Genomic DNA, 16,995 nt, shown 5'->3' with positions numbered 1-16,995 from the left:
TAAAGATTCGTTTATATTGTTACGTAGGGGTGGGTGGAGGATCCAAGTAAAAGGCCAAAGTCGTTATGTACAGTGTGGTTTTTTTATTAGAACAGTGATGTGCGGTTGTGCGATATTCATGAACAACCGTCTCGTTCTCCGACGAAAGGGTCTCTTGGACTGTATTCGTTGGGGGGGGGGGAGGTGGCCTCATGTTGAGGGCTTTAAGGGTCAAATTCCATGACCTTTAAAGCGGGCTTAGTATTGTTTAGGCATGTACCCGGATATGTATTCCCACGACACCCAGTCCCACGGTATCGGTCACTTTTGTGGCCATTGTTTAGCCTACATGCACGAGTCTAAAGATAATCCTTGAAACCAATTATAACGGTCACACAGTCTCTTGGATGCTACTCGGGCTAATCCGATTGCAACTACTCGGCGGTGTACGTAACAATATCTACAGATAAGTGTTCGAGTATATTACTGACATCCGCCGACTTTTGTTGTAAATACGTTCTAAATATAGGTAATTGGACTATTCGTCACATTGGGGTGGTCACAAAGACAATTTTTGCCATGAAAATCGCGAATACACAATATTTGGCACTCAAGTTCTCGTTACTATGATAGTTATCGTTAGTATGATGGACTTTTCGGCTGCCAGATGTTCCGTTATAGAGATTTTAGTGACTTTGTGACGAGTAATTTGTGACCAGTAATCACCGAACCCTAAATATAATAGCCCGTCTGCTAAGCTACATTTACTATACATATTATAGGACAGGTGGTCGGTGGTCACCGGTTATAGGACGAGTGAAAGGTTTCGACCGTTTCCCGGCCTATGGAAATTCAGTTAATCAAACTAATAGGAAATAAAATTATAATAAATCATCCTCAAGATTGATAAACTTTTAAATTCATTAAATTAAAATCATAAATTAATATAATTAATCTTAATATTATAATAATTAATCTAACTTCATAAGAAATAGTTATAAAATTTAAATGAGATTATTTAAAAATTAATTTAAATGAATTAGGCAAAGATTTATAAAAATTAGTAAATTTTATAATTATATTTACCTGTTTAACAAAAACATGTCTTTTTGAAATTTCAATTTATTTAAAGTCTAATTAATCTAATTTTATATTCAAATATTCTTCAAATATCAATATTTGTGTGTATATATACACAATGTTTTAGTTAAATTTCTAAATATTATAATTTATTTTTAAATTAAATTTTTTTTTTATTTATTAATCTAATTTTATATTCAAATATTCTTGAGTTTGAAAGAGGATCGTTTATTTTCGTTCAATTTGGTACAATGGTTATTGTATGTACGAAGAGGTTTCTTCGGAGAAGTGATCTGTATGAACTCCAGAGGCTCACTCTGCCGGTGGAGGTTGCTGCGTTGCTTTATAAACATTTTGGGTTGAAGTGTGTCGTATGCACATAATTTGTTCTTGCTGCTATTTATGCTGCGAGCGTGGTTTTATGGGTTCATACGCCTGGACCTAGTTCGTGGTTTTTATGGGTTCAGTGTGTTCTTCCTTTGTTTCCAAGACACGTGTATAGAAACACGTGTCGACCTTTTTACGAGGCGAGCGTGTGCCATGCGTTAATGACTTTCCTGGATATGTGTCGCAGTGACCTGATGAGATCATTTAAGTTGTACTATATGCCTACAATATGTACACTTAAACAGCCTCCACGTTTACTAAAAAGCCTTAAAATAATTTAATTTGACTACTGGCTGTAGCGTGTAAATGTGAACTTATGGCCAAATGAGTAACGCGGCGGGAATCTCTTGCGACTGTCAAACTTTCAACTGTCAACAGCGATGACCTATTTATATCGCAAATATTGCAAACGCGTGCTTTGACGACTGCAGTTTATATATAACCTATAATTAGATAGAGTAAGTCACTACTGAGTATTAGTACTTCTATAATAGAAATAATTGTGGATTTATTTTTTTTAATTTTAAAACAAACTTGTAGTAATAATCCAAAATGACTACCCACCCGACTAATTTCAACTTTGAGAACCAATTCGACTGGCCACTATTGGATATTTGTGGAAACAAACACCTCACCGAAGCAGCAGTGTGTCTTGGGCGACTCTTCTCCGAATTCAACGGTAATCTTTGGTGATGTTTATTCTATTTTGACACTCATTTTATAATATATATCCATTCTGATTCCAGACATATCGAAGTCTTATCATCTGCTATTGTCCGAAAAGGAGACTAGCCAACTCAAATATGACAAATTATATGATAGTTATAAGAAGTATAAACAATTTTTATATGAAATTTTGTTATGTAATGAGAAAGTGCGGCCATTTTGTTTTGATTTTTAAATTGGATTATTTCAGATTGGAGTCTTGTGAGAATTGTGCCTTACTTGAACGACGTTTAAATAGTCAAAATGAAAAATTTAAAGAATTAGGTAATGGTTTTCGTCATCTACAATCATCAATTGACTTGTTTTTGCGTGTAATTTACTCTAAAAAGACGGTTCATGCAGATAATTGATTATCATTGTATACCAACGATATATTCATCTATACCTTGCTTAATGACTGAGATATGTTTTTGAAAAGTTAGCCATAAATATGTATGAATCAGTTCCAATCTAAAAAGAGAAAGTTAGAAAATCTCAAAGGTTTCAGTTGAAATATTGATAAATGGAACTAATCAGAGTCAAATAATTTTTTTAGATTAATTTTCTTCTTCATGTGCCATGTCCTCTTAGAAGGTCGGCTACTAGATGTCCCATTCTTATTGCTGCTCGGAATAGTGCTCGGGTGCTGAGGCCGTACCACTGCCGAAGATTCTTTAGCCATGATGTTTTCCGACTGCGTTGGCCTACGATTTTCCCCTGGATTAGGCGCAGAAGATCGTATTTTTCGTTCCGCATCACATGTCCGAAGTACTCCAATTTACGTCTTTTCACACTTTTGAGCACTTCGACATGTTTTCCCATCAGGGCAAGCACCTCGGCATTGGTACAACGCGCCATCCCTGAGATTCTCAGCATCCTTCTGTATGTCCACATCTCAAATGCCTCTAGTTTCTTGCATGTGGCATCCGTCAGGGTCCATGCTTCTGTCCCATACAGAAGAATGCTGAAAACGTAGCATCGTAGAAGTCTCAGTCGGAGTGCAATACTGAGATCACGTGTGGTTAGGACTTCAATTCAAGAATGTAGCTCTTGCTTGATCCACTCTAACGCGTTCACACGTTTCACCCAGATAGCACCCAAGATATCTAAAACCATCCACTCTCTCCACCACGCTGTTATTGATCTGTAAATGAGAGCTGACCGTATTGTGCACCGACTTGCTGAATATCATCCATTTGGTCATTTGGTCTTCTAGAGCTATGCACAACAACTGCTTCCAGTGTTGCCTGTAAGTCGTCGAAGTTCGTGGTCAGTAGTACTGTATCATCTGCGTACCGAATGTTATTAATTACTGTGCCATTTATTGTAATTCCGGAAGCTATCTCTTTCAAGGCTTCAGCAATAATATTTTCTGAATATAAATTAAACAGTAGCGGTGATAGCACACATCCTTGCCAAACTCCCTTAATTATTCTTACGCTCTCTGTTGTATCACGTTCGACACATACTACGGCCGTCTGATTCCAGTAGAGATTACCCGAATTAGCCGAATATCTCTTTTGTCTAACCCTATCTGCGATAGTATTTCAATTAGTTTATTATGTCGCACATTATCAAATGCCTTCTCGTAGTCTATGAAACAGGCATATACATCGACGTTCATATCCAGACATCGCTGCGTTAACACCTGTATACTAAATAATGCTTCTTTTGTACCGAAACCGTTTTTAAAACCAAATTGAGTGTTACCCATTCTTTCCTCGCATTTAGATTCATTTTGAGACATTTAAATATGCATTTGACAGAGAATCCGTTAATTTTTGTATATTTAAACTATAATTTCAAGTTGTAAAGCGAGGTATAGGTGTATAAGCATGTATTTTCATACTTCACGTTTTACTTACAATATAATTACTCTCCTCTTTAGAGCGAAAAGTCATTCGAAATGTAAAATACGAACCGTCGGCTAAATTGTGTTCAGATAAATCTCCAGATTTCGCCACACAAATCAAAAAGGAAATCGAACATACGGACATCTTCGAAAACACTCCAGATAAAGTATGGGAAGAATCGCAAAAGCATCCATTTATCGATGACGATTTAACACTCGTCAAAACGCCTACCAAAAATCACAGAATGGAGAAAGATCACACCGGAGAAATCAACGAGACGGTGATCGACGAACAGACCAGTCCTATTTTACGCAAATGTAAACTTTCTAGAATCAATAAATCTAAGAGCAACACATCTATGAAACGGTATATTTTTATTTTTTATATATACATATTTCATTTGAAGAAAATGTAATCAAATTTCATTTAAAGGAAAGAGGAAAAGCAATGGAAGTCAAAACATCCGAATACGCCTAATAAAGAAAACGACAATATAGATTTGAGTCCTTCATTATTGAGTTCTTCGACTGAAACTGACCACAATGTAAATGTGGAAACGTTGACTTGTACAGCCATCGATAACACCTTTGAATTTACAACAGAAGCCGTCCTTGAAACCAAATCGAAAAAAAGAAAAAAATTAGACTTATCGTTCACGACTAGTCAAAAAAAGAATAAATGCCTTGCAAATAAAAATCTAAAACAATCCCGTTTGACTTTCAAAAACACGAAACCGAAGTTGTCTTTGGACATAACGACGACCGAAGGCTTCCTCGGTGGAATGAGAAATTCACCGAATACCTACATATCTGAGCAATCGGATGAAACTTCAGAAAAAGATTTTAAAACGTCCAAAAAGGTATCACAATTCCCTCATATTTTATTATATTATATTATTTCACAGCTCTGATTGTATTGTAATATTCATAGGCGAGCTCGAGTAAGGCCAATGTTGACGTAGACGTCGATTCCATCAGTGAGAGTCCTTCTTGCATATCACACAAGCCATTAAAAGTTAAAAAAGTGGAAGAGATCAACTTGTATGTGGAAATTTTAAGATCTAATGTAAAATTCGTGATGAAATTTTGATTGTGATTCACTTTTAGAGCGGCGGAAGCTTTGTTTCACCGGGAAACCTCCAATTCTTCGATGATCATAGAAGACGATGATGAAACCATGCTGTTTACATTGCCGGAAAATATCAGGTTGCGGAAAAGTGACACTCCGCCCGATTCCAAAAAGCCGAAGATGACTAATCTGAAACTAACTCCGCTAAAGGAACAAAAACAGACGTAAGATTGTAAAAAAATTGGAAACTTAGGTCAAAAGTCAATCTTTAATTGGATCTCAACCAGCTTTACTGAATCGGGTCTCAACATAAGATGTAGAATAACCTAGATATGCCATTACATACACATTTGGTTGGAGATCGCCACTAACTGAGGGGTGCTGGGGGTTTAACTAGCGGGGAAGTGGTGAAAAAAAAGGAAGGAACGCAAAAAACGCAGTGGTCAGCAACCAGTTTATGTACATACATATGTACATGCACTGAAGTTTTATTTTATTTATAACTTTATTTTATTGGACACTCCACGTGACAGTAAACCAAACTAATAAAACCATATTAACCCTTTGCCCGCGTCACCAAATTTAGCGAACATGCCCTGTACGCGGCTGCTTTTTTGCGGATTTTGTTATCGCGTTTTCGACTATAAATATAGGTTGTAATATTTTTTTGAATTTTACAACCTATATTTATTTTTTTTGACTACTGCCATCTATTGAATTTGGTAAAGTATACATTTGGTAATATTTTCAACCAAGTTATAAAATTTTAACACAATAGACGGCTCTTATACAGGTTGGAACTTCCAAGACATCTATGCGTGTCTCGCGCGCTGAGGGCATGTTCGCTAGGACATGTATAGTAGTCGTACGCGGTGGAAAGGTTAAGAAAAAAAAGTATTTAGCTATACACACTATATTAATCTACAAATATATGTTACTATAATAAAACCATCATTAACTATTACAATATTTAAACATTAGTAACTTCCACAAGGATCACTATTAAAGCAGACACTTTAATATTTAGTTCATTGTTTGTAGTTTTGAACTTAATGTCGATTTCTGAATTTCCTTCAGTGCCAACAAGATATAAGCGTGCATTTAGTGACACCTGTGGCAGAGGTTCTCGACTGCTGTTTCATCAGTACATAGAACACACATACATCGCGCCGATATTTCATTAATGTTAAAATACTACTATAATTGAAGACATTACATATTAATTCTTGCTTATAATATGTGATGCCATCCGCCTTTTTATGTTTTCTTGAGTAATTGTAACACCATTTCACTGAAGACGTTGGCATTTTCGAAAAATGTCAATCGACCTTCCTACTTATTTTATTTTATTTTTATTTTTACAATCAATAAACACTCGTCATTACAGATCGCTCCAATGCGACGAGTGTACGATAACGATCAGAAATACAATAATACATATACAATCAGAATACATAGCATATAACAATTAATCAGTACAGAAATAATAATCATAGAGACATCTATGGATTACTTTTAGATTTTTTGTATACAATTATTATTACAATTTTTATCTATAGATTTCAGCTATTACATTATTGGAATTATATCAGATTTATATCTATAGATTTCAGATTACTGTGCATAATTTTTACAAATTATACACACAGATTTTGTGACAACAGGAAATGATCTAATACCAATTTTCAGGAACCGTTTCAACAATGATCAGATAAAATTGGCAAAATCTGATAGAGAAACGATCGATTTGGAGTCACAAAAGCCCCAAACCTAACCATCAATTTGACGAGGACTCGAACCATCGACCTCAGTGGTGCTAAATATATACGCTACCATTAAGCCAAACTCCTGGCATATATGTTAACAATTAAATAATTTTGGTTTGGGCAATGCTGGGTATTTTTATTTTTATTTTTTATTAATTACATACCAGGAAGGCATTATAGGCAACCCCAATGCGCCTTCCTGGCCGATTACAAATATTGCAGCATTTTTTATTCATTATATAAGTCACTGAATTACGAGACACTGAAAAACTGGCAAATCGATGAAACATCTATCAAATTGTACACAAACTTATTTATTGCACATTAATCAATCACAAATTAACTTAGAAGCTAACTAGCTACTGAGAGAGAGTATGCATCCTCTGTATTTTTTTTTTTTTGTGGTGACCGGCTTAGAGCGTCTGGGCCTATCCATGTATTCTATATCTATGGGTCTCAATTAAGTTTACTTGTGTTCAGCTAGTTACTTCTAGAACTAAATTCCACTGAATCAGACTAATATTTACTCCTCCAAAATACTTTCTATATAAACTCATTGTTTAAATCGAATCTTGTCAATATACAGTACAACATCTAAAAGTCCCATTCCGGAGAGGATATACAAAGAAGATCCGATACGAAAGAAGGCCGACAAAGCCAAAGTGCCGGGATGGAGCTGTGCCAAGTGTTGTGAAGTAAGACGACCAGCATTCATTCCACATCAAATATATCTACATCTATTAACACATTCAATCCGATTTTCAGTTCTACAGCATAGCCTTCAAAGGCAACGAAGAGATGATCAAGAAGAAAATCAACGAATGCTCAAAACACCGCGGCAAATTCAATCCGGAGCGACGAAACACCCCTCCAGGATTCTGGGACGTGAACATGCCCCAAACTCCAGACACATACGACTGCCGAAACGATTAAAACAACATATGTATATAATAAAGATATTTTTATTAGAATAATAATAAGATTCATTATAATATAATATATTTAAGAATATTGATTGTTAATCAAATGTTCATTTATAAATTTCCCCTCTTATGCTGGTCTGCTTCGATAGCTTCGAACAGAGACTTGAAGTTTCCCGCACCGAAACCCTACAAATACAACAGTTTATTGTTAATACATTTAAATATTTATTAATCACATCTTATTAGCTAATATTTTATTTACATTTTATTCAATCAATCAATCTATGTACACTCGTCATTACAGATCGCTCCAATGCGACGAGTGTACTTTATATGTAGACCAAATTATATACATAATTCGAAATTATACATGACATCTACATATGGTCAAACATAGCAAAGTGCATTGCAAAAACATCGTATACGATCAACAAACATTTATACAATAATACAAATTTTTGGGTTTGGTGCAAACGATCGACAAGCGCCAGACAGACTGAACCACAGATTAACTGGATGGCTCCTTTAAACGTAATTCTCGACTTCACGAATGATAGATTGCACATCAGATGACGAGTAAGCTTTCGATGTGCACAGATGCAATTATTAAAATTGAGTTGGATCTTTCTGGCGAGTTTAATAAGGCAAAATTCAGAAGCACAGAACGTATACAGGGTAGGTATGTCGCTTAGTGTAAGTGCGAGCAGTGCGCACGCATAAGGTACACGTGTCGTCAATCTGTGGTTCAGTCTGTCTGGCGCTTGTCGATCGTTTGCACCGCATCGCAAATTTTTATACAACAATCATCCACAGAGATATATATGGAGAGAAACCCGGTGAACCTTGAGATATAACATAATAACTCCAGATTTTGGGGAGGGAAAGTCAATTTCGCAGGAACCGTTTCAATGAAAATCATAAAAATTAGCAAACCCTGATAGGAAACGACCGACCTGGTCACAAATCAAGGTCTGGCCAGCAGCAACCAGTGTGACTCGAACCCATAACCACACTGACCATAGCAAGATATGGTCAGTGTGGTCCATGTTGTCAACTACTAGTCCATGTTGCTGGTTATATATATATATATATATATATATATATATATATATATATATATATATATATATATATATATATATATATATATATATATATATATATATATATATATATATATATATATTACACATTAAATTAGCGAATATATAGCATTTTATTAGTTAATATTGTAACGTACGTATGCCGCCGGTTAAGTGCAATCGGATTAGGCCGAGTAGCATCCCAGAGACTGTGCGACCGTTATAATTGGTTTCGAGGATTATCTTATGGGGATCTAGTTTTGTTGTGAAGGTCTTCTTCACCACCAGTCCGCCATGTATTATAGACAGGTTCGTCTGTGTTCGGTATTAATACAGCTATATGTTGAATATGGTATTTATTTGGTAGTAACACGTATACACAAGTATGGTTAATTGTTGGTAAAAGTATGTCGTTCAGCGGTCTCTGGATATGGTAGAGTGTCGCTGGCTCGGCATTCAGCTATGTTCAGAAGGTCTCTGGATGCGGCAGTGTGTTGCTGGCTCGTTGTTCGGCTATGTTCGGAAGGTCTCTGGATACTGCAGTGTGTTGCTGGCTCGTCCGGCTGGTTGATCTTCCAAGTCCGCGTAGTGTAGTGGTGGCTGGTCAGGAGCTGTATGTTGACTGGTCTGCTGCTGTGTGTCGACGCTTGCTGCTGTGGGTCGACTGGCGTTGTTTGGGTTGTACCTCCTTTTATAGTGTTTCTGGAATCACCTGATCGATGGTGGTGGTTTGTTGATGCGTAAGCGAGGAATGCACTTTTGTCGAGGCGTAGAATTTTCTGGAATGATTGATGGAAGTGGTTGTTGATGCGTAAGCGCATGTGGTTGTTGATGCGTAAGCGCATGTGGTTGTTGATGCGTAAGAGAGGAATTTGCTTTTGTCGAGGCGTAGAATTTTCTGGAATGCTTGGCGCCGTTCCGCTCGATGTAGTTTAATGGTGGCGGCGTGTTTCGACCGTTTTGGTTCCACTCGACTGGTAGGGGCGTTCCGCTTGAGTTTAATATAATGGTTGCAGGTGTGCGACGTCTGGTTTTCGGGAATGTAGTTTGTTGTTGCGGAATATTCTCGAATGTTTCGATGACGATGACGATGACGAGTTTCTACAATCTCCAGACTAAGTGCGAGTCGGCTAAACAATGGATGGACTTAGCGGTCGATAGCGGCACCCAGCCACTTCCTACTAGAATTCTTAGAACTGACAACGCGAAGGCGTGGGAATGCATATCTGGTACGTGACCATAACAATAGGTAAGAAAACGTGTCGAGGAAGATGCCCTGAGCGACCTGTCCTTCATAAGGAGGTACTTGGACCATATCAAGGCATTCTGGACGGAGCATTGGCAGTGCGTGTATCTCCTGAATCATCAATAAATGCTGTGACACGACTTTGGCCTTTTACTTTGATCCTTCACCCACCACTACGCAACAATATATTTAAATATTTATTAATATCATTTGATAATAAAATGGTATAAGTAGTAAATAATTATTTATATTTAGGTCAAATAATTGACATGTCCCGTAGTAAATATGAAGAGATAAAGAGACTTGTGAAACTAAGATGGAGTGCATTTGGACGTATAAATGTTTTTAAATTAAAAATGCCACTGCCTGAAGAAAAAGATCTTCGATCAATGCGTTTTGCCTGTGATTACGTATGGAAGGGCGAAACTTGGACATTGAGTGCTAAAATACTACATAAAGTCCAATGCACTCAAAGAAGTATGGAAAGTTGTATGCTTGGCATAATGAGGAAAGGTAGGAAACGGAATTTGTGGGTGAGAAGTATGTATGACAAGAGTAGTGGATAGAGTGAAGAGATAGCAATAGGCGGGCCATGTGGCAAGAAGAATGGATAAAAGAAGTACTAGAATGGTACCCAAGAGAATGCAAAAGGGTAAAAGGAAGACCACGGGGAAGATAGGTAGACGAAATAAGGAAAATGTGTGAAGTTAGAGGTGAGTTTGCTTAAAATAGAGACGAGTGGAAGCGTGTTGGAGAGGTCTTTATCCAGCAGTGAATGGTGAGCGGCTGTAGATGATGATGTATTACTTAATACTACACTAACATTGTGATTGTTGCGTTGTATCACTTCAAGGAATAGAGTTGGTTTGTCTTGCATGTTCTTCGTGAATATCTGCAGCAGGTAGCCATCGTCATCGTAGTCGATCAGAATGTTCAGATCTTGCAGCGTGTCGATGCTCTCGTTGACTTTGACAGGACTGGCAGCCAGCTTCTCTCTGATTATGTCATAGTACGTGGACGGGATTGAGAGGAATTCAACTCCTCGTGACTTCAAATTCTTTATCTGAAATGTAAAACGTTGCTTTCACACTGAACACAGATGTATAGGTCGTGTAAATATGATACTTACACTTCCGATTATATCTTTAGTGTTCAAGGCTATGTGTTGTACACCAGCTCCGCCGTGGTATTCCACGTACTCTTGGATTTGACTCTTCTTCTTTCCTTTGGCCGGCTCGTTTATAGGCACCTATAATGACGAGCGATTTGACAATACAATGCTAGACAGAGAAAAGCTTTCAGTGTCGCTGAATGTATAGCATAAGTACATATTAATACCTTTACAGTTTCCTCCCAATTACTCATGACAATTGACTTCAATGCTGAATACTCGGTGAAAACTTGCTTGTCGTCGACAGACCAAAATCTAATATACAAATTCAATTTAATAGATCCATTCTAAATCATGCATATATACATATGTTTGTGTGTATTATATGATAAGTACCGATGAAATTGCAACATGCGCTCGTACCAGAGTGCCGTGTCTTCCATGTCACCATCAGGCATATTGCTGACGACGTGGTCAATAAAGTTCAGCTTCCCTTGTGGTCTAAAGACAAACATCATATCAATTAAATACGTATTTTTTTTATATTATACCATTAGCCAGTAGCATAGCTCGGTCGTTAAGCTTCTGCTTAGCGGCGAGAGGCGCCGGGTTCGATCCCTGGGCCCGGGCCTCGAATGAAAATGAATTTTTCAGAGTATGCTGTTGGTTAGACTTAGTGATTTGTGACTTCAGGTTGATCGTTTCCTATCAGAGTTTGCCAATTTTCTCTGATTTCATTGTTGAAACGGTTCCCGATTAAAAAATTGGCTAAAAACCTTCCTACCTACTATGTCACCACTATTTGAGCATGATTAATGTACAGTAAAATTTATGTACAATTCATAGATGTCTCGCTAATTTGCGAGTTTTCAGTGTCTTCTAATTTAACGACTTGTATAATAAAAATGCTGTATTGTTTGTAATTGGCCAGGAAGGCGCATTGGGTAAAGCCTTCCTGGTATAAAATGTAATAAAATAAAATATATGTACACTTACAAATGCTCTATCAAAGGATCTTCCGGCGAGACGAGGAATCCAGGCAGGAACTTCCCACGATATTTAGACCTGTCCACCAGCGTGTGAGTATTCTTGGCATACTGAAAAACGATTCAATTCAATTCCCTGTTCAATTTGTATTGATTGTATGGTTTTGAAGGGTGTACCGTTTTGAGTTTAGCCATTCGGACTATGCCAAAGTCGTCTCTCTCCTCCCATATGTCTCTGAGGATGACCGCTCCCTTCGCCTTGGCATGTTCCACTATGTGATCCAAGTCTTCGACTTCGAAAGCCACATCTTTGACGGCGTCTCCGTGCACGGCAACGCTCGAAGATATATCATTTTCTTCCGTTTCATATGTAGACTCGAAGACGAAGACGACTCTGTCTTGCCGGACGACGTGAGCGGCCGTCTTCCTTGAGCCAGTCTCCAATCCTCGATATGCTAAAGGTTGAAATCCCAATCTGGTCACGTAGTAACTGGCCGCCTGGCATTAGAAAATGTAATATTTTAAGTAAAATACCAGTTTTGCATAGATACAGTAGTCATTTTTTTATAATTAAATAAAAGTGCATCATTTATTTGTATTATATACATAATAACATCAAGGTCTCTTCGCATTTAGTATAAATGACGATTTTAAAGATGAGTTTTCCACATTTGCATATTGTATTTGTATAATGAGAATGTCTACAAGATAAACATGGACTGGTTTGTTGGAATTTAGAATTGTAAACAAGTTATTTTGTTGTTTTCTCAAGTATAATAAGTAAATAGGTATACATTTTTTAAATTTAAATGTCTAGTTCATTTGTTGTTTTTATTTTCTTTTTAGATTATAATGGAGATACATTTGACATTATATTTACACGTCTAACTAATTTGCATGTCTTTATAATTTATGAAAAGTTGATTTCAATTCAAATTTGACTATGATCAAATAAAATCGTCTTAGAACCTGCTTTCATTTGATGCTACACATCTATGCATTGCATCCAACTTAAATTATATAATAATTTATTTTTATTTTAATATGTATTATAGCTAAATTACCAGGCATATGCACGTGAAAGTTGAAAAAAATATAACTTTTTCAGAAAATTTTCTTTACATAGTCAAAAAAGCCGCCTAAAGTCTAAGTACCATGATATAGTATAACTAATCTGAAAACTTCAGATTTGTAGAGGGGAAAAACAAAAATTCAATTTCATATTATATAACAGGTAAAACACAAAGGTTACAGATCCTGTATCAAAATTTACCCGAAATTGGTACACGAATTTGTTTAAAATCTTGATATTAAAACTTAATAACATTTACTTAACATTTAAATTGGCACACATACAGAATAAAATATAAAAGAAAGCAGTACAGTGAGACAAAAAAGATATAAATAAAAATGAAAATATTATATTCCAAGTACAGTGAGCACATGGCAATATAAAGAAAATAAAAACGAAAAATTACAAAAAAAAGCAAATCAACCACAGATTTGCTTCTTCATCTTAGCCTTAAATCTACTGATAGAGTCAGCAAAAAGATCAGGGTAATCATCCACACCATCGTAAAGACGGCATATCCGTGCGATTGCACTATTAAATGATGTATTGTTATGACAAATTGATGAATAGAAAAGATTTGTACATCTGGTGAATCGGGCATTGACGTTAAAATTAATTTCATTCAAAACAGATGTGTCAAGGACACCATTAACTATCTTATATAAAAAGTAAAAGTGACAAACTTATGATCTTGAAATAAGAGAGTATGTCATTATAAGTTGGTAACAATCTTACAAGACCAGTCTTATAGGGTAAATGCCGCAGAAAACGCTTCTGAATTGTCTCTAAACGATCTATATGAGTTTGGTAATAAGGAGACCATATGACCGAAGCATACTCCGTATTGCTGGGAACGAAACCGTTATAGAGCAATATTCGAGTACATATGCGGATTCTTAAAGGGCTTCGCAACTCGGCAGATAAATCCCAGTTGTTAATATGAATTAGTGACTATATGGTGAAAATGTTCATTAAATGACAGTTTGCTATCTATAAGAATACCCAAGTCTCTGGCACAGTTTTTCGTAATAAGGTCAACGTTATTAATATTATAGATGAAGTAAATAAGATGATGATTTCTGGAAAGTGTCAATGAGAAGCATTTTAAGATATTGAGATACATAAGGTTTACACTACACCATTCCGATACACTACAATCAGTGCCGGTTTTAGGGGGGGCTGAGTATGGTTAGGGCGCCACACAATGCGCCAAAGACGCTTTACAATTTAAAATTAGAGAGCCAAAGACCCTAAAAATTTTTAGATTAGAGTGCCAAAGGCGCCTACTTTCTACGCTCAAACATTTGTACTCGGAAAATTCTATTCATTGGGTGAAGACGCATTCCCTTTTGAATTATAATTCTATTTTGCGTATCAAAAAAAAATAGTTTCACATTTCAACGACGCTGTGAAATCTTCTGTAACATTGCAAACTTTTTTCGGTATTCTAAAAAGGTTGTTTACACTATTTTCAGCTTCAATATATCGCTGGAAGATTCTAACTGATTCTAACGGCACTGACTACAATAGGATGGAAAACCTTACGATCATCAGTAGAAAGTAAGCACTGACACTTCAGAAGGGGAATTAGATCATTAATAAATAAACATTGAAAAACAATACAATATGTACAATAAATATAAATGAATGTTTTATGTACTTGATGAAAACGGTGGAAAGATTGTTTTATGTAACATTTAACTAGTTCTATCACGCCAAGTCCAATTTTCAGTTTCAAAAACATTATTCGGTATGTCCAGAATCTCGCAAAAGCTGAATAAACGTATTACACACCAGGTATGTTTTTAAACATTGTTAAACACAAAGCATTATATTTAATGTTTTACGAGATATTTCTCGAAATGAAGAAAAGTGGACTTATGCTACTTTCAAATATAGGTTTTTCATTCCAAATTGACCCTGTATAACGACTCATATTCGAAATGAAAAACCTGTATAACGACTCATATTCCAAGAATAAGTTTGATATTACGATGTATTTTAAATGGCAAATTTCTCTTTTTCAAGTTTGTGCAAAGAATTAGATTATTTTGTACACGTAATTTGTGTAAATGTTCTTATAATAACAATTAAAATGGAATTGATTAAAAGTCCAATCTCTAACCATCAAGAAAATCACTCATAATACAAAACAACAATACTAAGTCTGTCATACCGACTAAGATTTAGTTACCAATTACTAGCAACGTTAGTAACTTCTCACAAAAACATGCAATAATTCGCACTCTCTTAGCGAATAAAATAATTTAAATTATTAATTAAGTAAGCTATTTACCTGCTTGGCATTCGACACCCAAAAGGTCAAATGATCAAAACTCAAAAACCTCCCTCCAGTCGGCCTCGCACCCTTATCTACGTACGTAGTCTGAGAATCGTAAAAAATAACTTGAAAAATCACCCCTCAAATATATACATATTTATATTATGCAACAAAACTATTCAAATACAAACCATATTGAACGTTGGCTTCTAAAGCTTTCTGATGTCGCACGAGACTCGGTCTGAGACAGCATAAACGAGATTTGAATAATTCTCGACTATTTATACGTCAACTATGAGAGTGAGACGATCATCTGGAGGCTCGTCCTTTTTACTGCTAATAAATGCAAAGACGACCGCCGCCATTTTGATCGACAAAAACATGTTTATCTACGAATGTATAATATAATACAATTTCGATATTCGCAGATAGTGTTGTTCATTGGAAAATTTATGCTTATTTATGCACCGAACCTGTATAAATACTCGGAAAATATTTATGCACATTATCAAAGCTGTTTTCGAAGGATGCTTACAATGATATATTGTGATATAAACAAGTAGGTAACGTAAACAACCTTTAATAGGTTTACCTTAATATATTTATTAATAATATAATACTTTCCCAAGGTTAAATGTGTACGTTCATATTTTTATTTTTATTACAATCAATGTACATTCGTCATTACAGATCGCTCCAATGCGACGAGTGTACGAGAACGGTCAGACAACGTATACAGTACGTTCAATAAACATCGAATACAATAATCATAGAGACATCTATGGATTATTTATTTTTTTAGATTTTGTGCACAATTATTATTACAATTTTTATACACGAAATTATAGAGACATCTATAGATTTCAGATTTCTGTGCATAATTTCTACAAATTATACACACAGATTTTTGTGACAACAGGAAATGATTTATTACCAATTTTCAGGAACCGTTTCAACAATGATCAGATAAAATTGGCAAACTCTGATAGAGAAACGATCGATTTGGAGTCACAAAACCCCCAAATCTAACCAGCAGTTTGACGATTCGAACCATCGATCTCAGTGGTGCTAAATATATATGCTACCATTAAGCCAAACTCCTGGCATATATGTAAACAATTAAATAATTTTGGTTTGGGCAATGCTGGGTACTTTTATTTTAATTTTTTATTAATGACATACCAGGAAGGCATTACAGGCAACCCCAATGCGCCTTCCTGGCCAATTACAAATATTACAGCATTTTTTATTCATTATATAAGTCACTGAATTACGAGACAATGAAAAACCGGCAAATCGATGAAACATCTATCAAATTGTACACAAACTTATTTATTGCACATTAATCAATCACAAATTATAGGTGATATATTGTATATAGGAATGATTTTAGCCAATTTTTACCGGAAACCGTTTCAACAATGAAATCAGAGAAAATTGGCAAACTCTGATAGGA

General features: G+C 35.8%; 2 protein-coding genes across 2 annotated transcripts; one reads left to right on the top strand and one right to left on the bottom strand.

Moving 5' to 3' along the window:
• Positions 1–1,372: 1,372 nt before the first annotated feature.
• LOC143920595 (uncharacterized) lies at positions 1,373–7,771 on the top strand. The gene is made up of 10 exons (XM_077443538.1): positions 1,373–1,904; positions 1,987–2,125; positions 2,193–2,277; positions 2,363–2,436; positions 4,040–4,370; positions 4,437–4,863; positions 4,935–5,044; positions 5,111–5,296; positions 7,425–7,533; positions 7,604–7,771. Exons 2-10 carry the CDS (start codon positions 1,999–2,001, stop codon positions 7,769–7,771), a joined length of 1,617 nt encoding a protein of 538 aa, XP_077299664.1. The 5' UTR covers positions 1,373–1,904; positions 1,987–1,998.
• On the bottom strand, positions 7,744–15,902 carry Hpd (4-hydroxyphenylpyruvate dioxygenase). Its single transcript, XM_077443541.1, has 9 exons — positions 15,731–15,902; positions 15,555–15,644; positions 12,364–12,684; positions 12,197–12,297; positions 11,597–11,701; positions 11,428–11,515; positions 11,219–11,338; positions 10,913–11,152; positions 7,744–7,947 (listed from the first exon to the last, which is right to left on the bottom strand). The coding sequence occupies exons 1-9, from the start codon at positions 15,731–15,733 to the stop codon at positions 7,873–7,875; spliced, it is 1,143 nt and encodes a 380-aa protein (XP_077299667.1). The 5' UTR covers positions 15,734–15,902; the 3' UTR covers positions 7,744–7,872.
• Positions 15,903–16,995: the final 1,093 nt, after the last annotated feature.

Source organism: Arctopsyche grandis, chromosome 12 (genome assembly GCF_051622035.1).
Source record: "Arctopsyche grandis isolate Sample6627 chromosome 12, ASM5162203v2, whole genome shotgun sequence".
In the NCBI taxonomy this organism is placed as follows: domain Eukaryota; kingdom Metazoa; phylum Arthropoda; class Insecta; order Trichoptera; family Hydropsychidae; genus Arctopsyche; species Arctopsyche grandis.
Note: the sequence above shows the minus strand (reverse complement) of the source record. Positions and strands in the feature narration are given on the sequence as shown.

Excerpts from the sequence above, each read along its gene's own strand:
- Hpd (XM_077443541.1), bottom strand. Across the intron at positions 11,339-11,427 it reads ATTGGGAGGAAACTGTAAAG|GTGCCTATAAACGAGCCGGC; the intron begins GTATTAATATGT and ends TCGTCATTATAG. Across the intron at positions 11,153-11,218 it reads CTAAAGATATAATCGGAAGT|ATAAAGAATTTGAAGTCACG; the intron begins GTAAGTATCATA and ends TTTACATTTCAG.
- LOC143920595 (XM_077443538.1), top strand. The coding sequence starts at position 1,999 with ATGACTACCCACCCGACTAATTTCAACTTTGAGAACCAATTCGACTGG. Across the intron at positions 4,371-4,436 it reads AGCAACACATCTATGAAACG|GAAAGAGGAAAAGCAATGGA; the intron begins GTATATTTTTAT and ends TTTCATTTAAAG. Across the intron at positions 4,864-4,934 it reads ATTTTAAAACGTCCAAAAAG|GCGAGCTCGAGTAAGGCCAA; the intron begins GTATCACAATTC and ends TAATATTCATAG.